The sequence below is a fragment of the Balaenoptera physalus genome, assembly GCF_965194825.1.
Source record: "Balaenoptera physalus genome assembly, chromosome: 3".
In the NCBI taxonomy this organism is placed as follows: domain Eukaryota; kingdom Metazoa; phylum Chordata; class Mammalia; order Artiodactyla; family Balaenopteridae; genus Balaenoptera; species Balaenoptera physalus.
In genome coordinates, this window is record NC_138890.1 from 15,810,826 (window position 1) to 15,837,060 (window position 26,235).

Below are 26,235 nucleotides of genomic sequence, written 5' to 3' on the forward strand. Positions count from 1 at the left end.
GCCCCACCCGCAGGCACACACAGCCCAGCGGCTAGTTCCCGACACCCGCCCACGGGGACCGCGCCGCACATAGACAAAAGAGGAAGAGGTGAGATGGGAAGAAATTTATTAGACTCGGCTTCCCGCCTCGGCCACGCGGGCCCCGCCCGCCCCGGGCCCGGGTCATGGAGCGCCCCCCCCGCCCTCCTCGTCGTCGTCATCAGCCTCCACGTCCAGGCCCGGGATGCCTCGGATCTGGCGCTCCAGCGCACCGCCCAGTAGGGGCACGGCCGCCTCCTCGTCCTCCTCGGGGGGCGGCGGTGGGGGTGGGGACGCGGCCCCGGGGGCCGGCTCCGGGGGCACTGGGGGCTGCGCCGGCGCGCCCTCTGCACCCTCCGCGACCCCTGCCGCTTCGACCAGCGCCCCCTCATCCAGGGCACTGCCCTCGGCCTCCTCCTGTTCCTTCTCCTCCTCCGGGCTGTCGGTGAAAGGGTTCTCGCCCTGCGGAGAGGGGCGCGATACTGAAGAAAGGGAGGACCCGCGAGGCTGGGGACGGGGCCGGCATGCCAGGGGCGTGCAGCTCACCTTCAGATAGAGCTCCAGCTTCTTGCTGATTAGCTTGTTGTTGAGGATGCTGCGAGCCACCATGAGCGAGGACTTCTTAGACTGCTCCATCATGAGCTGCGGGCAAGGCAGGCAGGGCTGCAGAGGCTGCCCCAGGTATCCACAAGCCCCCCACCCCACCCCGCCGGATCGGGCAGAGACCACTCACACCCGCGCACCTCTCCACCTCCACCTCGGGGCCCAGCACCGCCAATGACTACTACCAGATTGCGTAGTTCTGTAAGCGCACCTTTGGGTACAAGCGTGGGTCCACTCTACAAGCATGGAGCCACGACCCGATTTGATCTTTGCTCAAATGCTCCATCTTTATATACCATACTTACTGTATGTAACTGATTACAGACATGTCTTTACAGCTGTACTGCAGAAATCTGATTTGCTTACTTAAAAATTATAAGCAGTGAACAAATAAAAAAACCTACTAAAAACCAAATGTGCAACTCCTAACAAGGGGGCAAATGCTCTAAAATGCACGGAACTCTTTAGGATAAACAGGGAGGATATAAAAGCAGGAATACGAATGTCAAACAGTATATTTTAGTGATACAAATCCTTTTAATCCATAGGATTCCCAGGAGGAAGAATTATACCCCCAAATGTAAAGGTTGAAAAAAGAGACACTTATACTCTGTTGGTGAGAGGCTCAACTGTTTATTTTCTGGAAATCAGTTTGATAGAATGTATCAAAAGTAAAAATTTCTCAGTAATTCCTTCCCGGAGTCTAGCCAAGTTTAAAATTGGAAACATGCATGCACACTGGTTGCAGTAGTGAAAAACTGGAAAGCACCTTAACGTTCTTCAGTGGAGAAGTGGTTAAGTAAATCAGACATTCAAAAGAACACCATGAGGTCCTTAAAGTAGGGCTCATCTCTCCCCTGGCATAAGAAAGATGTGTGACGGGACAGTGTGCATAGCATGCCAGAGCCTTTCCCTCTGGGAGGATTTATACCAAAATGCTACATGATTTTCTCGGTGGTGAGAATGAAGGCAACTCTTACTTACATCATTAATGCAAGTAATGGTAATGCAAGTATAAAGCCATAAACAGGAAAAACAGGTAAAGCTATTTTTGGAGGGGTGGGGAAGCTGATCTCCAGGACCTTTACTCTACCCTAGCCACTCTATTATCACATTTCAGAAAATCATCTCATTTTCTGTTTCTACTCCCTTTCCCCACCTTCATCGTTTTTTCCTTACATATTTTTCTCTACTACTTAGGGAAAATATTAATAGCCCTCATGCATGCTGAAAATGAAACAAGTTAAAGATACACAGAAGAAAACTGCCTACATATTGGTTTGTCCTGGTGGGGAATAAAAGGGATAACTGGTTCCAGTCACAGGTGTAATTGTGGGTACTTTAAGGTTTGGTACACTTACAAGGCTGTAGTAGAAATAGATATCCCATGGATATTACACGTTAAACTATGTGTTATCTGTAGAACACCCAGCCTCAATGTGCACACCGCTGACTACAGCTACAGAAGCGTTCCTTTAGTTGTGACCCAATTTACTCTGGATAAGAGCAAAAACGGTTCACATTCCATTATTTATAAAGTTACCTGCTGTTTGCTTTCATTATTTTTGCTACACTCATTATATTTGCATTTAAATGTTTTAGGCAACTTAAGAACGAATGTACAAGATGCAGTAAAAATGAATTGCTTGGGCTTCCCTGGTGGCGCAGTGGTTAAGAATCCACCTGCCAATGCAGGGGACATGGGTTTGAGCCCTGGTCCGGGAAGATCCCACATGCCGCGGAGCAACTAAGCCCATGCACCCCAACTACTGAGCCTGCGCTCTAGAGCCCGTGAGCCACAACTACCAAAGCCCGCATACCTAGAGCCTGTGCTCTGCAACAGAGAAGCCACCGCAATGAGAAGCCTGCACACTGCAACAAAGAGTAGCCGCAACCAGAGAAAGCCCGCATGCAGCAACGAAGACCCAACACAGCCAAAAATAAAAAAAATAAAAAAGAATTGCTTGATATCCATTACTTCATGTATATCAAGCACAGCAGTAAAACAAAAAACCCATATATTTAATTTTTTCTTAGTTTTTTTTTTTTGCTTTTGTGATTTTTTTTTGATGCTTGACTAACATGCACGTGCTGTAAAAATAGTTAACATGGAACTAACTTGAGATGATGGCTTTGTTTAATGTCTTAAGAAATTTTCATGAACAATTCAAGCATAATTGTTAAGAACACGTGTATTAAGTTCATGTTAAGCGGAATAAAAGTTTTATGAACAGAAAAAAAAAAAGATGCACAATTAGGATACTATTCTCACTCGCCAATACATTATCCTCCTCCCTTTAGGTGCACAGATGGACACACCAGAATGTCTCCCAACTGAGGCACACTTACAATGTTTTCAGATTTTTGCTACAACAACCACATACCACATACTAGCAGACCTTATAAGAAATACCAAAGGAGGTTCTTCAAGCAGAAAGGAAGTGATCCCAGACAATAATGCAAATCCACATGAAACAACAAAAAAGGTAATTATGTAATTACAAAAAACACTACAAATGCAATATGTTTTCCTGTCTTCTCAACTGGTTTAAAAAGGAGTTATATAAAGCTATACATATATTTAAGTATTAAAAATATATATAGTTCTAAATATATATAAATAATTGTATTGTTTGGCCTGTAACAGAGAAATGTAATATATTTGCCAATAATGGCACAAACAAGGTTGGGGGAGTAAAACTGTATTGGGCTAATAAGGAAATGACTATAGATGGTAACTTCAATCCACAGGAAGAATTCAAATGAAGAGAACCAGTAATGAGCAATAAGAAGGCCAATATAGGGGCTTCCCTGGTGGCGCAGTGGTTGAGAATCTGCCTGCCAATGCAGGGGACAGGGGTTCGAGCCCTGGTCTGGGAAGATCCCACATGCCGCGGAGCAACTGGGCCCATGAGCCACAATTACTGAGCCTGCGCGTCTGGAGCCTGTGCTCCGCGACAACAGAGGCCACGATAGTGAGAGGCCCGCGCACCACGATGAAGAGTGGCCCCCGCTTGCCACAACTAGAGAAAGCCCTCGCACAGAAACGAAGACCCAACACAGCCATAAATAAAATAAATAAATAAAATTTAAAAAAAGAAAAAAGAAAATGCTCCCTATTAAAAAAAAAAAAAAAAAAAAGGCCAATATAACAAAAACTAGAAATATGTAACTGCTCTCCTTTCTTCTGTCAGCTTCCTTAAAAGACAAATTATATAAAGTAATAATTACATTGTATTACATTATTGGGTTTGTACCACATACAGATGTACTACTTTACATAACAAAAACCTCCTATGTAGAGAGGTACATAAGAGTAACTTAGTCTCACTGAAATTAAGTTATTGTATCTAAAGGAAAACTTAAAAAGTTAATATGTATAAGGTAAGGCCTAGAGAAACCACTAAGATAATAATGCCCCAAAATGCAGTGCAAAAAAACCATTAAAGAAAATTAAATGTTATACTAAAGAAATACTTAATAAAAGAAAGCAGTAAAGCGTGAATAGAAGAACAATGTAAATCTAATAATATCAACAATAACGTTAAATGTGAATGAATTAAACAATCCAGTCAAAAGGCAGACTGTCAAACTGGATAGAAAAACAAGATCAAATTATATGCTATTCATAGGAGATACACTTTAGATCCAATAGATTCAATAAATAGAAATGAAAAGGATGGGAGAAGATACACAATTATCAACCATAAGAAAAATGAACTGGCTATACTAATAGCAGACAAAATAGAGTGTTAAAACAAAAAATGGTACTAAGACAGAAAGGGACATTTTATAAGGATAAAGGGTCACTCCATCAGGAGGATATAACAATTATAAGTATAGATGCACCTAACAACAGAGCACCAAAATACATAAGACAAAAACTGACAGAAATAAAGGGAGAAACAGACAATTCAACAATAGCTGGAGGGCTTCCCTGGTGGCGCAGTGGTTGAGAGTCTGCCTGCCAATGCAGGGGACACGGGTTCGAGCCCTGGTCTGGGAGGATCCCACGTGCCGTGGAGCAACTGGGCCCGTGAGCCACAACTACTGAGCCTGCACGTCTGGAGCCTGTGCTCTGCAATGAGAGGCCGCGACAGTGAGAGGCCCGCGCACCACGATGAAGAGTGGCCCCCGCTCGCCACAACTGGAGAAAGCCTTCGCACAGAAATGAAGACCCAACACAGCCAAAAATAAATAAATTAAAAAAAAAAAAAAAAACAATAGCTGGAGATATCAATATCCCACTGTCAATAATGCATAGAACAACTTGGCAGAAGATCAACAAGGAAATAAAAGGCTTGAACAACACTGTAAAACCAAACAAGCATAACAGGTACCTATAGAACACTCCACACAGCAAGAGCAGAAAATCCATTCTTCTCAAATGCACAAGGCACAGCATAGGCCATACACTAGGCCATAGAACAAACTTCAGTAAATTAAAAGGACTGAAATAATAGAATGTGTATTCTCTGACCACATTGAATAAAATTAGAAATCAGTAACAGAAAAGAATTTGGGAAATTCAGAAATATGTGAAAATTAAATGACACACTGCTGAATAACTAGTGGGTCTAAGAAAAAGAAATCAGAGGGAAATTAGAAAATAACTTGAGATGAGTGAAAATGAGGATGTGACATGCCAAAAGTTACGGGATACAGTGAAAGCAGTACTCAGAGAAAAAATTATAGCTATAAATGCCTACATTAAAATAGAAAAAACCCTAAGCAAGCAGAAGATTAGAGTAGAAATTAACTAAGCAGAGAACAGAAAAATAAGAGGAAAAAAAATCAGTGAAGCCATAAGTTTGTTCTTTTTAAAGATCAACAAAATTAACAAACCTTAACAAGACTGACCAAGAAAAAAACAAGACTCAAATTACAGCAGTCAGAAATGAAAGAAGGGAACTACTGACATTACAGAAATAAAAAGGATTATAATGGAACACTAGAAATAAAGTATGCTAATAAATTGGATAATAGATAAAACAGACATATTTTTAGAAAGACACAAACTACTGAAACTGACTCAAGAAGAAATAGAGGGAATTCCCTGGTGTTCCAGTGGTTAGGACCACTCAGCACCTTCACTGCCGGAGCCCAGGTTCAATCCCTGGCCCGGGAAGTAAGGTCCTGAAAGATGCGTGGCGCAGCCAAAGAAAGAAGAAGAAATAGAAAATCTAAATAGACCAATAACAAGTAAAGAAATAGAATTAGCAATGAAAAACACAGCAGCTACCCACAAAGAAAAGCCCAGGTCCAGATGGCTTCAGGGGCAAATTCTACCAATTTAATACCAATTCTTCACATACTTCCAAACAACAGAAGGGAAAACTTCCCAACTCATTTTTTGAGGCCAGTATTACTTTGATACCAAAACCAAAGACATCACAAAAAAACAAAGATGAATTATCTCTTATGAATACAGATGCAAAAATTCTCAACAAAACATCAGCAAAGCCAATCCAACAACATATAAAAAAATTATAGGGCTTCCCTGGTGGCGCAGAGGTTGGGAGTCTGCCTGCCAATGCAGGGGACACGGGTTCGAGCCCTGGTCTGGGAGGATCCCACATGCCGCGGAGCGAATGGGCCCGTGAGCCACAATTGCTGAGCCTGCGCGTCTGGAGCCTGTGCTCCGCAGCAAGGGAGGCCGCGAGGGTGGGAGGCCCGCGCGCCGCGATGAGGAGTGGCCCCCGCTTGCCGCGACTGGAGAAGGCCCTCGCACAGAAACGAAGATCCAACACAGCCATAAATAAATAAATAAATAAATAAATAAATAAAATTAAAAAAAAAAAATTATACACCATGACCAAGTAGGATTTTTCCCAGGAACACCAAGCGTGGCTTAACAACCCAAGTCAATGTAATATACCATACCAATAGAATAAAACACAAAAACCACATGAGCATCTCAATAAATGCAGAAAAAGCATTTGACAAAATCCAATACCCTTCCAGAATAAAAACACTCAACAAGATACGAATAGAAGGGAATTCAGCAACCAGATAAAGGGCACCTATGAAAAATCCACAGCTAACATCATACTTAATGGTCAAAGACCGATGCTTCCTCCCCTACCAAGATCAGGAACAAGAAGATACTTCTCTTCAAAATTGTGTTGGATGTTCTAGCCAGGGCAATTAAAGAAGAAAAAAAAAAAAATTAAACAGCATCCAGATTGGAAAGGAAGTAGTTAAACTATCTCTATTTGCAGATGACTGATCTTATATATAGAAAATGCTAAGGAATCCACTAAAAAAACTATTAGAATTAATAAACAACTTCAGTGAGGTTATGGGATAAAATATCAACATACAAAAGTCAATTGTATTTTGATACACAAAGAACAACCCAGAAATGGAATTAAAGAACACAATTCCATTTATAATAGTATCAAAAGAATAAAATACTTAGGAATAAATTAAGAACCCCAAAAGTGCAAAACTTATACACTGCAAACTATAAAACACTGTTGAAAGAAATTAAAGAAGATCTAAATAAATGCGAAGACACCCCATATTTATAGATTGGAAGACTTAATACTGCTGAATACTCTTCAAATTGATATAGAAATTGAATATAGTCCTATCAGAATACCAGTTGGCTTCTTTGTAGAAACTGACATGCTGGTCCTAAAATTCCTGGAAGCTCAAGGAACAATCTTGATAAAAAAGGAACAAAAGTTGGAGGAGTCACACTTTCCGATTCTAAATCTTACTATGAAGCTACAGTGTGGTAATGGCATAAGAATAAATATAGAGAACAAAAGAATAAAGAGTCCAGAAATAAATCCATGTAGCTATGGTCAACTGACTTTTGACAAGGGTGACATAGTCAAAATGGGAAAAAACAGTCACAGGGAAAAAATAGTTTCGTCTACAAATGGTGCTGGGACAACTGGAAAATCACATGGAATAGAATGAAGTTGAATCTTACCTTACTTATACCATATACAAAAATTAACTAAAATGCATTAAAGATCCAAATTATAGGAGCTGAAACTGTAAAATTCTTATCATAAGAAAACATAGGGGAGCTCCCCTGGTGGCGCAGGTTAAGAATCCGCCTGCCAATGCAGGGGACACAGGTTTGAGCCCTGGTCTGGGAAGATCCCACATGCCACAGAGCAACTAAGCCCGTGCACCACTACTGAGCCTGTGCTCTAGAGCCCACGAGCCACAACTACTGAGCGCGCGTGCCACAACTACTGAAGCCTGTGCACCTAGAGCCTGTGCTCCGCAACAAGAGAAGCCACCGCAATGAGAAGCCTGTGCACCGCAACGAAGAGTAGCCCCCGCTCGCTGCAACTAAAGAAAGCCCGTGAGCAGCAATGAAGACCCAACGCAGCCAAAAATAACTAAATAAATAAATTTATTTTTTAAGAAAAAAGAAAAGATAGGGGTAAATCTTTGTGACCTTTTATTTGACAATGGATTCTTAGATATGATACCCCAAGCACAGGAACAAAAGAAAAAAAAATAGATAAACTGGATTTCATCAAAATTAAACTTTTGTGCTGCAAAGATGCATCAAGAAGGTGAAAAAAAACAACCCACAGAATGGGAGAAAATATTTGCAAATCATATGCCTGATAAGGTACTTGTATCTAGAATATAGAAAGAACCCTTAACTCAAAAAGACCACAAAATTAAAAAATAAAGTATCTGAACAGACATTTCTTCACCTCTAAGAATGTAGACAGATGGCCAACAAGCCGCTGAAAAGATGCTCAACATCATTAGTCAGTTATCAGGGAAGTGCGAATGAAAAATACAACAGATACCACTGCACGCCCACTAGAATGGCTGGAATCATAGAATGGCTGGAATCAAAAAGTCAGATAATAACTAGTGTTGGTGAGATAGGAATAAATCAGAACTCTCATATATTGCTGATGGGGATATAAGTACAGCCACTTTGGAAAACAATCTGGCAGTTCCTCAAGAAGTTAAAATGTTACTATTTGACCCAGATATTCCACTCCTGTCTAAAAGAAATGATAATACATGTCCACACAAAAACTTGCATCATAACAGAATTATCCATAATAGCCCAGAGGTAGAAACAATCCAAATTCTAAAGAATGAATAAACCAAATGAGGTATGTGTCCATACAAGAGAATATTTTTAGGCCATACAAAGGAATGAAATACTGATACATACTATAATATAGATGAACATTGAACACACGCTAAATTGAAGAAGCCGATCACAGAAGACCACATACTATGTGACTGCATTTTTATGAAATGTTCAGAATAAGCAAATACATGGAGACAGATAGTAGATCAGGGGTCGCCTAAGGCTGGGGGAGCATGGGGGTTGGAGAGTGATAGCTAAAGGGTATGGGTTTCTTTTTGAGGTGATGAAAAGGTTCTGTAACTGTCTGTGCTGATAGCTGCACAACTGTGAATATTATTAAAAACTACTGACTTGTACACCTTACATGGATGAACCGTATGGTATGTGAATTGTATATCAATAAAGCTGTCACCAAAATAATAATAATAATTAGAAGCTTTTTCTTCACTTCTAAGTCTGGAATTTTTAAAAATATAGTGTTTATATTGAAACTATCTCTATAAACTAATTACTTCTGGTGTCTTCAAAGTAACTTTTATCACCCTTCCAATCCCCTCTACAGTTGCTGGTTGTTACAGCTGTTCTTTTTTTTTTCAACTTGCTTTAGAATCAGTTTTGAGTTTATTTTTTGCTAGCTATCATTCATTTCACCCAGATTTTCCAAGTTTTAATACCATGCACTGTCCACCCTCTACAATCTGCTCTCTGTTCTCTTTTGGTATACCCCTTTTACCAGCTCCCAACCCAAGAATCTCACCTTGGCAAGATCCCTACAGCTTCTCTGTTGCCAAAGCCAACAGACATTTCCCTTATCTTTCCATATCTCTCAATTGCATATGCCAATCCCAAATCTCCTCAACCACCCAAGCCAGATCTCTAAGCCCATCCCACTGTTGAGAATCATTGCACTGAGAAAGACCAGAGATGAATCTGATGGGCATGGAAAAAGGTTGAGAAATGCTATTTCTTACACCCCTTTGCTGCTATTATCTGCTCATAAATCCCATCAGCCTCCTCCAGGGTGATGGCAGCCAAGACTCTCTTTCTAGCCCAGACCGGGTCCTGAGCCTCTCAGCTCTTTCCCTACTGCAAAGCCCCACCACCCTCACTTGATCTCTTACAGACACCTCTGACCTAGGATGTCACCCATTCAACAACAACAAAAAAACCCCACCTACTCTGGCTTCTGTGCTAGGCACTGGGAATACACTGGAATGCAAGACAGAATTTTTTCAATTTCTTGCCAAACTTGCTCCTTTCCCTGTACCATATACCGCCCTCCCCATCATAGCAGCACCACTGTCCACCAGTTAAGGCAGAAATCTGCAACATCCCAGACTTCTGGTCACTCCCTCATGCCAACCTCCTGTTCACTTCCTTAAACACCTCTTCTATCCTGCCTGTCTCTTCATCTCCAAGGTGGAGGCATACCTCTGGCTTGATACTGCAGCAGCCCTTCCTTATCCCCAACCTCCCTCCCACAACAGGTGCCCGAAGTCTCTCGTCCAACACCAACTCTAATCCTACTGGTCCCCCACTTAAAAGCTCTGCTGCCTATAGGAGCAAGATCAGGCCCCTCAGCCCAGCCCTTGTGAATCTTGTGTCCATCCCTCCTCCAACAACACTTGCACCACACACTTCTCCCTGTTTGGTTTCTGAACCTAATGTGGCCATTGACCCATATGCACATGGAGGTCCCCATATCCCACAGACCTTACTTCTTAAGGTCTAGCTCTGATGCCACCACCTGCCAGGCAGAGTCCCCATTTCCCATCCCTCTCTCGGTAGCTTCGCTGACTGCACTGGGCTGGAAATGTCTACATCTTCCTGCGCCCTGCAGTCCCTGCAGTTTCTCATGGGCAAGCAGGGGTTATAACCCCAGGACCTCCCCAGTGGTCTCACTCACTCAACCCACAGGCTGGTGGGAGGGCACTGGTGGCCACTCACCCTGCGGTTCCGGTTGTGATCCATGGTCTTGAGGTGCTTCTGAATGATCCCAAACTGCATGGGAATGAAGAGGTCACAGGCAGCACAGTGGGCTGCCTCTACCTTCTTCACAAAATGTTCCATGGCAATTTCTGTAGAGGGGAGAAGGAGGGGAGTTGCCACTGGTCCCAGGCACCTAAGAAAGACCCAGGAGTTGGGGGAAAACAGCAGACCAGCTCCTCACCTCACCCTGCCACTTCCATGTGGGCCTGAGGCTGTTCTCAGTGACCCTCCCTGGGGGAACAGAGGGGTGTTGTGACCCCACTCTGAGAACCAGAGGAGGGAAGGCTGAGGTCCTGCCTGATAGGACTGGGATGGAACCTCCTCACCTTGGGTCAGATCTTGGTCTCTGTAGATCTGCTGGATCAGACCATCAAGGTCCTCCACGGTTTTTCGGAGCTCCTCTGTCTTCTTGGTCTTGTTGGCAACGTAGTCCTGCCAGAGATCCCAAGGAGATATTAAGGTTTGTGTGGGCTGCTCTATGTCCTGAGGGTAAAAGCAGCTGTACCACTCCAAGGCTCACCTGCAGAAAGTCAGCTGTCTGCTTCGGAAGCTTGGTGCCTACGTACTTAAAGTGTTCCTTGTGAAACTTGCTGTCCAGGTGGCTGGCCATCTCATCCTCGTAAAAGGTCCGGTATTTGCAGAGAGAACACACAAACTGGATCCTGCCACAGGAGGGAAATGAGGGACTGAGACCAAGAGGGTCCCAGGGAACAGTGCTGTTGCCTCACCCAACCCAGCTGCGAGCCCTGAAACAGGCCTTGCTCATGGGCCTGTGAAGTACGGTCCCAACAGGGGAACAGGCTAGGACCAGTGGGGTTGGGGGAGTGGAGAGGGACAGAACGTCTGCAGGCTGCAGTTACTGCAACGTAGGGGACAGGGGAGGAGCTCTTCCTTCCCGTAGGCAGGAGGCTGAAGCCTGAGGCAGCAGCTGCTGCAACAGGCAAGGAGTCGCTGGAAGGTTGCCGGAGGGCATCTCTACCAAGGCTGGGCAGGAGCTTGTGTACTTGGCCCAGCTGGGGACCGGAAGGAAGGATGCCCTGGCGTGAGCCAGGTGGCCCTGAGGTGCAGAGTGGAGTACGCAGTCCCGAGGCAGGGCCCGAAAAGGTGCTGCATCTTCCTTCTGGGGTCTGAGGGACTGCAAGGCCCAGCCCATCCTTTGCTCAGAATGCTTGGGGGTGGTGTCGGGAGGGATGGGAGGCAAGCAGGCCTGGGCACCTGCTGCCTCATCTTCCTCTTCTGAGAAGAGACCAGTCTGAGCTGGAAGGAGGGCGCCCGCCTGGCCTGCCAGAGGGCAGCCTGGAGTCACCTGAGCGAGGTGCTCTGTCTGGGCCTCGTGTCCACAGCAGAAGCCCGGGGTCTGGGGCCTGGGCCGGAGCAGGCCGCCGTGGCAAGGGGCGGAGGAGGCCAGCCGCCACCGAGGCCTTGGGGCAGGTCCCTACCTCTGCCGGACGTCCTTATCTGGGCCACGGGGTCAGCTTTGTCTGGAGAGCCCAGGGGCCAGGCGCCGGCGAGGCTGAGGAAGGTCCAGCAAGAGCAAGAGTCTGAGGCGGAGGAGGAGGAGGCAAGCGCCAGTGCGGGAGCCCTGAGGGCAGACAGACCCGACCAAGGGGCGTGAAGGGCTCAGCCGCAGACAGGCCCGGCCTGACAGGGCCGGCGGGCAGGGCAGAGGGCAGGCCCGAGGCTGCCACAGCCCACAGGTGCTGCCATCTCTCCTGAGCGCAGTGACGGCCTCTTGGCAGCTAGCTGGGGTGGCACAGGCGCCTTGGACCTTGAGTCTCTGATGAGTTGGCCCCCTCCCGCAGGGGCATCAGGCCCCCAGTGCACCTTGGGGCTCGTGCGCCGAGTGACCTAGTGCTGGAGCTTCTGGGCAACGGTGGTGAGCAGTGTCAGATCTCAGGCCAAAGTCGCTAGCGGTCGCCAGGCGGCCGCAGAGGGGCAAGGGACGAGTCAGGCCTTGGGAGCTGGGCCTGGCGGAAAGCAGGGTCCATGCACGGCCGAGCAGGTGGCAGCTCCCAAGGGAGGCCAGAGGGCGGTGAGGCAGCAGAGCTATGGCCCTGCTCTCCTGGAGGCAGCCCCAGAGCGAGGCAGAGGCAAAGGGGTGGAGGGAAGCTGGTTACCTTTCCACCATGCGGTCTCGCTGCCGCTTTTTCTGCTTGTCCTGGCTCTTTTTGCCTGCCTGCAACTTGCGCTTGGTCTGACCACTCTCATCCTGGGTGCTCAGGGACCCTGTGGGAACAGAGGGGCACAGTTACCAGTTTGTGGCCTCTGGCTGGATCATCCACCATCTACTCCAGAGGGTCCATTCTGAAAGCAGCTGTCGAGCAAGGCCTCTGGCTGTGAGCAGGGCTGGGTACCCTGGAATGGGTGGGGAGTGATTTTGGCCTAGGCCCTGAAGAGGGGAGGACACGTGCTGACCCCACCACTCTCCAGGACATCTATACTCTGCAGAGTGGGCCACAGGGAGGCTGGAAGGTAAAGAGAGGCTGTCTCAGCGGGGACACCGGCACAAGTTCAGAGGGTCCAGGTGGCAGGATGCAGGAAGGCCTCAGTTGGGGCCTAAGAGCAGCCTCCAAGGGTAAAGGCCCCAAAGCTTGCATGGCCCTGCCCACCTCACACTAGGCACCGCGGCAACAGTAGGCTGAGGCTGGATTTATGGTTAGGTACCTGCTGGCGCTCATCACTTGAATAGGGGGACAGGGACTCCCAACAGGGGCTGTGGAGGCGCTAAGGGAAAAGACACGCAAACCAGAGCCGTAAAAACTGCACCAAGGGTCCCGGCTTGGACACCAGCCATTAAGGACTCAGAACTGCATGTTACTAAGGGCCTGAGGGCAGGGGGTGTGCCTGGGGTTCGCCCACACTTTTGCTTGCTGCCCCCACCTGAAGGCAAAACCAGTGTACTAGGCAGGGGCCATCGCCACCCATAGCCTCGGTCTGGGAAGATTAGCGGCAGAGTGGGAAGAGGGTGAAGAGGGAGGTTACTCCCTACCAGCACATACCCAGCCACACAAGGGAGGATCCAAGCTGGACACATTTCTGCCAAAACCCTGCCCTTGGCAGGACCCCTCCCACCACGAGCACCTGGAAGAGCCACCCCAGCACCCAGGCCACTCAGAAGACTCACCCTTCTCTGCATCCTCTTTGCCTTCTTCCTTCCCGTCCTCTTTTCCCTCTTCGTCTTCTCCTTCCTAAGACACAATTTCAAAAATTCAGTGTTAAAGCATGTATAGCTGTTCATAACAGCTGTAAATGACTAGGCCCTGTTCCAGGGCAGGCACTGAGCCAGGAGCCTCACAACCTCCCAACAGCCCTTGCACAGAGGGCTCACTCTGCCATTTTTCTGATAAGGAAATCCAACCTCTGGTTAGGCAGCCTGCCAGCAGCTTGTGCTCTCTACCAGACCTCCACCTCCTTGTACTAGTCATGTGTGCATGCAGGGATGACTCAGGCAGCCCACTGTTCACAGGCCTCACCTACAGACAGACAGAGTGCAGGGCTGGGGCCACTTACTGCTCTGAAGTCCTTCTCCACAGCCTCAGCGCCTTCAGTGCCCTCTGCAGCTTCCCCCTCGGTGCCCTCGTCTGAAAGGTAAGAGGAAGCAAGCTCAGCCCAGGAGCCCCAAGGGGCAGAGGGCAAGGGTCGTGCCAGTGCCTGGGCTCACCATTGTCTGAATCACTGTTATCGGAGCAGTCCGTCCGGGTGGCTTTGCTGTCAGGCTCGTCGGGACTGCCACATTGCTTTCTCTTCTTTTTCTTGGTCTGGGTCAGAAAGAGGGAGCAGGGTCAGGGTGGATGGCTCCAGGCTCCTCGCCCTGCTCAGTCACAAAACAGGAAGGCCTCCTGCACTCACCCGAAAGTCAGCTGTGGTCCAGGTCTTCCAGGTCCGCCTCATCTGTTTCATGCCATTGCCAAACCCAAAGCCAAAGCGGGAGCCACCCGGGAAGGTGCCCCCGCCACGCATGCCCTGGAACATGCCGTACTCAGGGATGATGTTCTGGGAGAAGAGGGAGGGCAGCCGGGAGGCACCAGGCATGCACTGGCCCCGGGCCCCCATGGGGTCTTCCCACACGCGCCCATAGCCTGAGGCCATCGGCCGGCCACTCCGGGAGTCCCGGGCCCAGCCCTGAGCCCGTGGGCCAAAGGTGTCGCCACCACGCATGCGGAACTGGTCGCGGTAGGCATCATACTGGCCCTCGTAGGCCACTTCCATCTCAGGGTCAAGCTCGCCGTAGTCATAGCCCGACCGGAACAGATCACGCTCACTCAGGACGGTTCTCGAGTCACAGGCCTCGTATGAATCATATCTGCAGAGGCAGGTGGCAAGCATTAGGGAGGGCCTTGGATCCTATCACCCTTCTGCTCCTGCCTGCCACCAAACCTCCCTGTCATGGGGACAGAAAACCCACTCCAGCACCTACCCCATTGATCCCCATCAGAGGATCAATGTTCGGAAATGCCAATTTAAAAGGCCTCTCAGGAGCAGACTTCTAGAAGCCAGAAGGGCCTCTCAGATGATGTCCCCTAGCTTGCATGTGGGCCACACCAGCTTGAGGACCCTAAGAAGGACTGACTATTAGGGTAAAGTAGATCTCAGTTAGGAGAAGAGACAGCCCACAGCCCACAAGAAACGTGCATGTGTCTGCGGCAGTCACAACATCCAAGGTTGCTCCTCGAGGGGCAGAGCCAAGCACCCCAGCATCCTGCAGTACATGGGCAGTTCAGCACATCAGTGTTTGTCCACTGGGGCTGATGACACCCATGAGAGACTGCCAAACCCTTCAAAGCCCAGCACCCCTCGAAACGAAAAGGAAGACGAAACAAGGAATGTTGCCAGGAAAGACAATGTGACCTTGCCCAGGGACAAGAAAAAGAGTTCTTATGAGCTCATATCAACCCTGGAGCCCAGGACAGGGAATCACATCCTACATAGCAACTGGGAAGGCAGGCCAAACATTCTGCCTGCGCAAGACAGGGCACCAGAGAGAGCCGTTCTAACCATGTCTGCAACCCACAGGCCCAGACCCCACATGTCTCTTTGCCAAAGCTGGGTAGTCAGGAAGCACCAGCAGCATGAAAGAAGAGGTCAGTGCTACCCAATTGCCACTCCATCCCTCAACCCTGCTCTCCAGCTCCAGGTACATAGAAGGTACATAGGCAGCTGGCACCAGCAGCAATGTCAGCCCAACTCCACGGCCCCCCGCCCTCCCCCTGCCTGCAATTTCGCAGCCTCAGCTCCAAGCACTATGACTGTCAGGCAGGGGATGTGCTGGGCATCCCCCAACACTTTTTGCTTGCTACAAAGCCCGTGCAAGCAAAAGTCCCCTTGGTACCCTCCGCCCCCTAGTGGTCCTGGGGCCTCACTTGGCCCCATCAGTGCCTGGCCAGGCCCCTCCTTACTCTCTGCTCTCTCCCATTTGTCAGCTGGAGCCATTAGGCCACTCCACTCCATCCTGTGCCAGAAATACATGTGCCCTCCTCACTGAAACCTCTCACTAGGGCACAAGAACTTCTAGGCCAGCACCAGTTCAGACAATGACAAATGCCCACAGCATGATGCTGTGGGGTAGGGCAGATCTGAGTGGGAGGCCCAGCTCCACTATTTACTCCTGGGTGCCTGTGGGCAAGAGGTGTGACCCGCCTGCGCTTCACTTTCCCCATTTGCAAAGTGAGGATGTCAACAGTTCCTCACGGGCATTTCTGAGGCTCAACAGGTACATGTTTATAAGGCACTGAAGGGTGGCCAGGACATGCCCACATCTTCCTTGTCCCTTATGTGGGATGCCCAGCTCACAGTGGTCAGCCCCAAGGGTTCATCCCACCCTTCACACCCAACCCAATCTGTCCTGCCCTGACAGAACGCAGGATGTAAAGTATCAGAAGAATGTCAAATGGCTGTCTCCAGAGGGAAGAGCCATTTAACAATGCTCCTGAGAAGAGCCACTCAGAGGGTACAGTGAAGCCAGCCCAGTCTGGGCTTGTTCCTCCCTCTAAAAGCTGGAAGAGAGGCTCACCATCAGGCAATGGGGGAGGGTGGAGGGAGGAGGGGACACAGGCCAAAGAAGGGAAGTGCACTGGACCCCAAGCAATCTCTGGGAAGCCCCAACAGCAGAGCAAAGAAGGAGAAAGCAGACGTAAGAGGCAGTTCAGAAGAGGGAGACGCCAGGGGGCAATAGGCAGGAGGTGACCCTGCAGAGCCTCAGCCCCTAGGCAGGTGTCCACTCACCTTTCTCCACCTGAGCCGTACACGCCTCCTTGTATCATGTCTGTCTCCAAATGCGGCACCATATCTAAGCGTTGGTTAATTCTGGACAAAACGGAATCAGCACTGGCACTACCCATGGCACTAGGGTTTGCATTTGTGTCAGAGCTAGGCATTTCCCAAGAGTTTGAAGTGGCCATACCATACCCATAGTTGGTGGTGTTATCCTGGCCATAGCCGTAGCCATAACCATAGTTCTCGTAGCCTGCAATGAGGGAGACAGAAAGACAGACAAGATGGAGGGGGCGAGGAGAGACAGACAAACACAGAGACGAGGACACCTTCGGTCACAGAGACAAGACTGGATCTTAGCCACCTACGGCTGGGTGGGCCCTAGTTCATACTAATAAGGCCTCCTGGGAAGGAGTAGCCAGCTCCAGGGCACCTGGGACCCCCAAAGGCAACCCCCACCCCGAAACCTTGGCTAAGCTGGGCAGTGGCAGAAAGACTCAACCAGTTCAATCCCAAGGGAAAGGAGAATGATCATGGGTAAAATACTTGCCTCTGTTTGTCCCAGAGCTCCAAGATCCATATCCTACAAAAAGTAAAAAAGCAATTACACCTATAATTGCTTCAATACAGTAAGAGTTTAATTCAGGCACAAAGACAATGATTCCTAGAACCTGAGTGGCTACAGGAGACTGAACCTCCCCTGAGAAGCCTTGAGCTTGAGAGCACTATATAAATGACCCAGGCCACTTGCTGCCCTGGTGCCTGACCTTTCGTGGCTCTGACCATCTGCTATTTAAGGAACCTCCCATTCCTAACACTCTCAGCTAAGGAATTTGGCTCCTATACGCCTTCCTTAAAAAGCCAGAATTGGAAGATTACTCCTGCCCCTGGCTAAGCACCAATCAGAGGAGGAGGAGAGCAGTTTCCAGTGCCTTACACCGACTCTGTGCTGTACAAGAAGCTCAGCACAGAGCTCACATCCACTCTGAAATCGTGTCAATCAAATCACCCGACAAAGCCGTATGGAGCAGAGAAACTGACTGCCCTAGTCCCTTAAGTGTCTGTCTTAACAGGGAGAACCACCAAACACTTGAATTGTGAGTGTGCTGTGCTGGAACACATAAGCAGAGGGAGACAAAACACCACTCCCAGCTTGAGAAAGGCTGTTGAGAAAACAATCTGGATTATAAACTAAATATGCTTTGGATTTTATTACAGCATATAAGAAAAATTCATTCCTTCAAAAACATAAAGCCACTGAAAACTGACAAAGTGCAAAGCCAAGAGGGACCTCTGAGTCAAGCAGACATGTTTCTTTCCCAAGGGAGTCCATTAGAACAGGTGACTACTTTTCCAGTGTCTCTGGTGAGACCTCAGAGTTACCTGCTACTCCACACTGTCTACCCTGCAGACCGACAGGTCATGCTCATCCCAGGGCAGGGGACCAACCTCAGTGAGACAGCAGTGTGATGAACAACAGAATCCAGCCACAGGAAAGCAAGACTGCATACACTGAGAAGATGAATCAGAATGAAGGGGGGTGGGGGCAGGCTGAGATCCTACACTCAGGTTCCTCCTCAATCCACTGCACAAACGAATGGGGAGACACTGGAAACCAGCAAGGAACTTTAGACAAACACTACTTTAATGAACCGTGGGCATGCTAGAGCTCACAAAGCAAAAATCCTCTTCAGCTGGGGAAACCAAAGCAAGGGCTTCTCATTCGTTTGTTTATTCAACAATTATCATGCTCAGAGGACACGGAACAGAGGCTGGCAGTCCTGGGCACTCCTCAGGCCCAGAGCACTGTGTGTTAAAGGAGACGCTAAATAATTAGAGCAGCAAGGGACAGCAGCTGGAAATCATGTAAGCAGTGAGTGGTGAAAGAGGCGTTCTTACAGGCAAGAAGAGAGGCTGGCAGAGCCATACAAGGAGTAATGCACTTAGTCCCAGCAGCTAACAAGAGCCTGGCCACATGGCTGTTTGCACCCAGGACAGTGGACACTAGCTATTCAAAAAGAGACAGGACTGGGAGGCAAATGCAGACCCATTGGGGTTATGCTTGTGAGGCCAGAATAGGATGTCCCTGCCCCACCCCAGGCTTCCGCTACTGAGGACTTGCCAGAACGGAGCAAAGAAGCACAAGGAAAGGAAGCAGGAGTGAGCATTAACGCTGAACACAAGGACAGGTTGGTGGCTCCTATGACAGGGGCAGGCAAGCACTCCCTATGTGCTACTTGCTATGCCCAGAGCAACCTAGACTCCCTGATGGGCTCCCCAACCAGGTCCCTTCGGGGGGAGGAGGAAAATCTTTGTCTACACTATGTTCTTTGGCGACTCCCTGAGACCTGACCCTTGCAAAAGAACATCGGAACTAACTTCCACCCACAGAGATGAGACCAGGGTTGACAAAAGAGAATTTTAAGAATATAATTTATTTTAAAAAGGAAACAACAAAAAGAGAGAGAGAGTAAAGAAAAGGAGACAGTCGTAGTAAACAATAAAGAGCAAAAGTAGAAAACAATGTAGAGACTTCCCTGGTGGCACAGTGGTTAAGAATCCGCCTGCCGGATGGACCTACAGTCTGTGATACAGAGTGAAGTAAGTCAGAAAGAGAAAAACAAATAGTGTATGCTAACACATATATATGGAATCTAAGGAAAAAAAAAAAAAGGTCATGAAGAACCTAGGGGCAAGCCGGGAATAAAGACACAGACCTACTAGAGAATGGACTTGAGGATATGGGGAGGGGGAAGGGTAAGCTGTGACAAAGTGAGAGAGTGGCATGGACATATATACACTACCAAACGTAAAATAGATAGCTAGTGGGAAGCAGCCGCATAGCACAGGGAGATCAGCTAGGTGCTTTGTGACCACCTAGAGGGGTGGGATAGGGAGGGTGGGAGGGAGGGAGACGCAAGAGGGAAGAGATATGGGAACATATGTATATACATAACTGATTCATTTTGTTATAAAGCAGAAACTAACACACCATTGTAAAGCAATTATACTCCAATAAAGATGTTAAAAAAAAGAATCCGCCTGCCAATGCCGGGGACACAGGTTCGATCCCTGGTCTGGGAAGATCCCACATGCTGCGGAGCAACTAAGCCCATGCGCCACAACTACTGAGCCCACACTCCACAACAAGAGAAGTCACTGCAATGAGAAGCCCATGCACTGCAACTAGAGAAAGCCTGTGCGCAGCAACGAAGACCCAACGCAGCCAAAAATAAATAAATTTAAAATAAATTAAAAAAAGAAAACAATGTAAACATTCAACTTTAAGGTAATAGTTAATCAGAACAGATTACAGCCAACCTACTCAGTGAGATCACATAGGCATCAAAAAAGAATCTAAGCCTTATGCTGCACAAGGAAATGCTTCTAACAGTAAGCAAAACAAAACCGTAGACACAATTCTAGCCACCTGTAAGTTATTCAACTACCTAAAGTAACTATGCTGACAAAAGTTAAATATAAAATGATGGGATCTTGGTTGACTGTTTTTCAAAATGTTATTTAAATGCTGTTATATTATTCTTGCAATCTGAGCCAGAAGGAAAAGTAAAAATATTCCTATTGCTTCACAATATGATTGTCTATGTAAAACTACTCCAAAAAATCTACAAAAAAGAGTTACTAGTGAATAAGTAAGCTTAGCAAGGTTTATTACAAGGTCAGTATACAAAAATCAAATCTTTGCATACCAGCAATGAACAACTGGAAACTGAATTTTTGAAAACTATCATATACCATACCACTAAAGACATGAAATACTTAACTGTAAATCTAACAAAATGTGTGCAAAAAACTACACCACCAATGAAAGAAATCAAAGACCTGAACAAATGAAGTGGCATACTGTGTTCATGTACTGGAAGGCTTAATACTGTTAAGATTGCAATTCTCCCAAACTAATCTATAGATTCAAGACCATTCCACTCAAAATCTCAGCAGGAATTTTAATAGAAATTGACAAACTGATTCTAAAATTTATATGCAAAAGCAAAGGAACTATAATATCCAAGTCAATTTTGGAAAAAGAACAAACCTGGAGGATTCACATTTACAAATTTCAAGACTTACTATAGTGATCAAGACAGCAAGGTACTATAGGAAATTCAGACTCAAAGATCAATGGAACTGAATTAGAGGCCAGATACAGACCCACATGTATATGTTCAACTAATTTTCAACAAAGGTAAAAAAAAAAATCTTGACCTATACTGCACACTTGGTAGAAATATTAACTCAAAATGGATCACAAAATAAACGTAAAACCGAAGACTATGAAACACCTAAAAGAAAACTTAGGAGAAAATCTTTGTGGCCTTGGGCTAAGCATAAATTTCATAGATACACCACCAGAAATCACGATCTATTAAAGGAAAAATTGGGACTTCCCTGGCGGTCCAGTGGTTAAGACTCTGCGCTGCCAATGCAGGGGGCGTGGGTTTAACCCCTGGTCGGGGAACTAAGATCCCACATGCCACGTGGTGCGGTCAAAAGACTTAAACAAACAAACAAACAAAAACAAAGAAAAGACTGATGAATTGGACTTCATCAAAATGAAGAATTTGTATTCTTCAAAAGACACTGTCAAGAGAATAAATAGATAAGCTACAGTCTGGGAGAAAATATTTGCAAATGGCACATCTGATAAAATGCTCTGTACCCAGAATATATAAACCTGAGGGAAAATAATTCAAAAAAGATGTGTAATGTGGGACTATGTCTGATTAAAAGGGTTGAGGCAGGGAGGGCAGGACAGAGAAGCCATGCAAACCAAGTTTCTCCTCATTTATGAACTACTTGATACCTCCTTACTCATTTTCAGAACATTTTTTTAAAGTATTTTTAAAAACTAATTTATTTATTTATTTTTGGCTGCATTGGGGTCTTTGTTACTGCAGGCGGGCTTTCTCTAGTTGTGGCGAGCGGGGGCTACTCTTTGTTGTGGCGCACGGGCGTAGCTGCTCCGTGGCACGTGGGATCTTCCCGGACCAGGGCACGAACCCGTGTCCCCTGCATTGGCAGGTGAATTCTTAACCACTGCGCCACCAGGGAAGCCCAATTTTCAGAACATTTTAAGTCTCCCCCTCCGCCCGCCCCGAGACTATCTGCTAATACTTCAGGGAGCTTACTTATGTCCACTTAATCAGTGACTCCTGAGGGAATGTGACTGTATAGGCTTAGTCTTTCCCTAGACCTTGGCCGTAAAACCAATAACCCATCTCAGTAACCAAGGCAAAATCCTTTAAAGAGGGCTCCTTCTTGACAGACAACTAGGGTCACAGATCACAGAAGGACAGCTTTACTGGCAGTTCTGGGCTGCTGAAGGACACCAACAGACCACTATGGATCCTGTCAGGTGGCTACTTCTGAATTAGAGATTTAGTGTGTCTGTCCAGAGTTGAAAAATCAATGAGAAACCTTCTCTCAACCCTGTGTGTGAGGAGCCTGCTGGCCTGACTGTGTCTCTAAAGGCCTGCTAGATTCAGACAGGCAGCCTCTCCCACACTGGAGCCTCATGCACTACCCTGGGGCTAAGTAAATGGCTTGGTTTCTGCTCAGACCAATCCTTTGGACTTTTTTTTTTTTTTTTAATTACTATTTATTTATTTTTTTATTTTTGGCTGTGTTGGGTCTTTGTTTCTGTGTGAGGGCTTTCTCTAGTTGTGGCGAGCGGGAGCCACTCTTCATCACGGTGCGCGGGCCTCTCACTGTCGCGGCCTCTCTTGTTGCGGAGCACAGGGTCCAGACGCGCAGGCTCAGCAGTTGTGGCTCACGGGCCCAGTTGCTCCGCGGCATGTGGGATCTTCCCAGACCAGGGCTAGAACCCGTGTCCCCTGCATTGGCAGGCAGATTCTCAACCGCTGCGCCACCAGGGAAGCCCAATCCTTTGGACTTTGATTGGCCGTTCTCCTTCCCAGACCCTCAAGGGGATTTTCTGAAGCCAGATCTTTGTCACAGACCACAGGTACTTCTAACAAAATGTCAAAGGGTCAAAGGAACAAATCTTTTACAGCCCCAAGAACTCCAGCTTGCTCAATAACAGACATCTTTCCCATAATTCCCCAAAGGGAAGCACTGGCTATTCTAAGAGCCCACCATACCATTTCACACAAGTTTGCGTTTGGAAAAGACAGTGTGACAGCAAAGTTAAAGGCAACTAATAAAACACCAGATTGCTCTGCCACTAGAAGAAGGCAGAGCATGCACCCTCCAATTCCCAGGGGCCCACACTTACCATAATCACAGGTGGGCTGAGCACTTGTGTCTGAGTATGTAGAATGCAAAGTGGTTTCAGATCCCTGGACAAAGCCTAAACAGAGGTACAGTGTGGTTAATTTCCCCAAACAAGTTGCATGAAAATGATCTAAGACTACCTTTCAGTGGAGACTCGCTGGCAGACCCTCCCGTCACTGGAAAGCCACCAAAACCTCTAGCTTCTGAACACTTTAATTTCACCTCCAGAACATATTAACCAATGGACAGGCAGGCTATGTTTAACTTGCTATGCCAGAAGAATTGGATAAACACTTTTAAACCTTCAAACTAGTATCCTCTTTTGATAAATGGGTACCCAAATTATTCAGTTGAATGAGGAAAATATTTATATCAAATCACTGAAAGGTGAGCTCCAATTCAAAAAACAATGGGGGGTTAGTTTTGAACAATGTTAAGGTAAATAATACCTCTTCCATTCCCCCAAATCTGAAGCCGAAACGGCTTTGTATTTTTTAGTTTTCCCATAAAAAAATGTGTGTATTACAATTACCTCTCAAAGGTAATTGTAATTTCAATTGCATTGGGGTTAGCATGTTGACATGGAATAAGTATTATAGATTATACATATAATTTCTATCCTCTCAACTCTCATACTATTTCTCAACTTAAAATGAATCAGTACCAGGTAAGGAAAATCTGAACCTCTACCAGAAACTACTGCTCTCAAATGCTGATTATAACAGATTATGATGAATCCTGACACTATCTTTAAAACCACACGTTTAAAACATTTTTTAAATGATTTACACTTAGCACTGAAATTATGACAGACACCATAAGGGGCAATATTCGCCTGTTCCCATCAGCACCAACTCATGACCTAAAAATTAAAGCCAGCACCTCCAGTAGCTTATTTACAGCAAAAGCACACACAAAGTACCTTTCCCTGGGTAGGCATTCACATATTTGTTGACACTCTTTCATGTTCATTTCTTTTCTTTTCTTTTTTCTTATAATACTGAATGTTTATTCAAGACTAGTATGTAAAACATTTACAAATAGTCCCGTGGAGGACTCACAAATATTTTAAATTTAGAATGTGGATTTAACATTCACAGTGCATAAGGCAAAAGGTATATCAACTATGTATCTGCAACTTAATGTGAAAGATAATTTTACTTTAGCAAATACTTTCTATACATTGAGGAAAATGTCCTTAAACATATCTTCTTTAATTTTAGTATACTCAGAGTAGGGAAAAAACAAGGTCTTTTTACATAGGTCTTTTTACAGGTCTCAAGAATTAAATAAAATTGACTCCATAGATCATGGTTAAGAAACACATGGTAAAGAATGGTTTCAAAATACTTACACTTTTGTTTTCAATTAAATTCCCCCAAATTGATGTTCTTTAACAACAAATAGTCTTTATTACACTTGATAACATTTTTCATGATAAGCAACATTATATGCTTGTCCTCTTTAAACATTTAAAACAATTAGGACATAGAGGCATTATCTAAAGTTTCAAACTGATAGAGAAGTCAGTTTACACACCTTCATCTTATGATTAGTGAATAAAACAAGGTACATTCTGCTGTGAATGTAATGAGAAAAAGTACTCTTACAGCAATAAAGTAGCCCTCCCTCTTTACCATTACTTTAATTCCACCACACAGAAGGCAAAGAAAACAATTCCAATACTTCAATATCTGCTAAGGATGATCTATGGCCCTTGGAGTATATGTATGTGTGGACACCCCCCCCCCCCACATCTACGTAAATATATATATCTGTATGTATTTAATCAATACAACTGGAAAGATCACATACAACCATGAAAAAATACAATAAAAGCAATAAATGAAAAACACTAAGTGAATAAAAGTTAACATAAGCCATAGGAGATTTCAGAAAAGGGACAGTCCCATGGCTAAGAGATTAAGACTTCAAGGTGAAAGTGAGATTTGTTCTGAACCCTAAAGGACAACTATAACTGTGAAAACCTGGGAGATGAAGGTAGGATATTCCAGCATCAGAACTGTGAATTAAGATTTTTAAAGACGCATGCTCACCAAAGCATTTCAGTAAAACAAAAATGGGAGATCACAGTGGAAGGGGGAAAAGAGGAATCTATGGAGGACACCTTATATGTCTTTAAATTCGAACTCGATTCTGGAATTACCAATGAACGATTAATGGAATTTTAAACAAAGAAGTGATACGATCAAAGCAGCCCCTTCAGGTCAAAAGGCAGGTATGCAGGCAATATTGGACAAGGAAGAGGCTGAAGGCAGTAAGTCATAATCAAAATGGTTTGGGAGAAAGTTAAGGGGGGCGGGGAGGGAGGTCCAAGAGGGAGGGGATGTGTGTATGCGCATGGCTGATTCACTTCACAGAGCAGGAGAAACCAACACATCATGTTCATTTCTTAAGACCACAGGAACAAAGATGACAGCAACAGCAGCCAACAACTTAACAAGTGTTTCCCCTGCAGGGTTCTAAGAGCTTTATCTGCATTATTTCATTTCATCCTCACCACAGCCAACAAAAGGGACAGGGCCAAGACCCTTACCCTGCAATTCCAAAAAGGTCTGAAAACCAAGTGTTCTCCTCAAATGTGGTGTCAACACTCATTTTGGGGCAAAACTGACCTGTGAGGACATTTTTTATCTTTCTTCATTTAATTACAAGGTGCTGCCCCAGACCCCAGTGCAGGTGCTGTGGAATGTCCTCGCAAGCTAGAATTCCAAAACACACCCAGCTCCAAGGGTTTCAAATAAGGATCAGTGGACCCACACTTTATCTTTACTTCCCAGAGGAGAGAACTGAGACTGGGCATTGGGGAATGAGAGAGCCAGTGAGAGAAGTATACAAATCCAACATTTTTTACCTTCCCTAATTAAAGAGGGCACACTGGAATAGATTCCCTCCAGGGACCCAAGATCTTCCTGAGATACCTAAATCTTAACCCTTGATAATCAATAATTGTACACAAGAAACACTGAAAGCATTCTAAAGATGGTTGACCTGTGGGGAAGGCTCACAGGGTAAAAAGTACCTTACACGGGCCTTTTCCACTGTTTGCTCAA

At 46.1% G+C, this 26,235-nt stretch overlaps 1 protein-coding gene across 1 annotated transcript in view; it reads right to left on the reverse strand.

Annotated features, from left to right (window-relative positions):
* Nucleotides 1-89: 89 nt before the first annotated feature.
* The window catches only part of AKAP8L (A-kinase anchoring protein 8 like), a 29,746-nt gene continuing 3,600 nt past the window's right edge, over nt 90-26,235 (reverse strand). Inside the window, exons 2-15 of the mRNA XM_082457695.1 lie at nt 23,163-23,237; nt 17,460-17,492; nt 17,105-17,162; nt 16,922-17,002; nt 14,549-15,002; nt 14,361-14,457; nt 14,210-14,280; nt 13,824-13,887; nt 12,817-12,925; nt 11,220-11,361; nt 11,026-11,131; nt 10,658-10,788; nt 565-660; nt 90-480 (exon numbers count right to left, since the gene is read on the reverse strand). Of these exons, the coding sequence (XP_082313821.1) occupies nt 163-480; nt 565-660; nt 10,658-10,788; nt 11,026-11,131; nt 11,220-11,361; nt 12,817-12,925; nt 13,824-13,887; nt 14,210-14,280; nt 14,361-14,457; nt 14,549-15,002; nt 16,922-17,002; nt 17,105-17,162; nt 17,460-17,492; nt 23,163-23,237 (1,835 nt within the window). The 3' untranslated portion in view covers nt 90-162. The remainder of the gene's footprint in view (nt 481-564; nt 661-10,657; nt 10,789-11,025; nt 11,132-11,219; nt 11,362-12,816; nt 12,926-13,823; nt 13,888-14,209; nt 14,281-14,360; nt 14,458-14,548; nt 15,003-16,921; nt 17,003-17,104; nt 17,163-17,459; nt 17,493-23,162; nt 23,238-26,235) is intronic.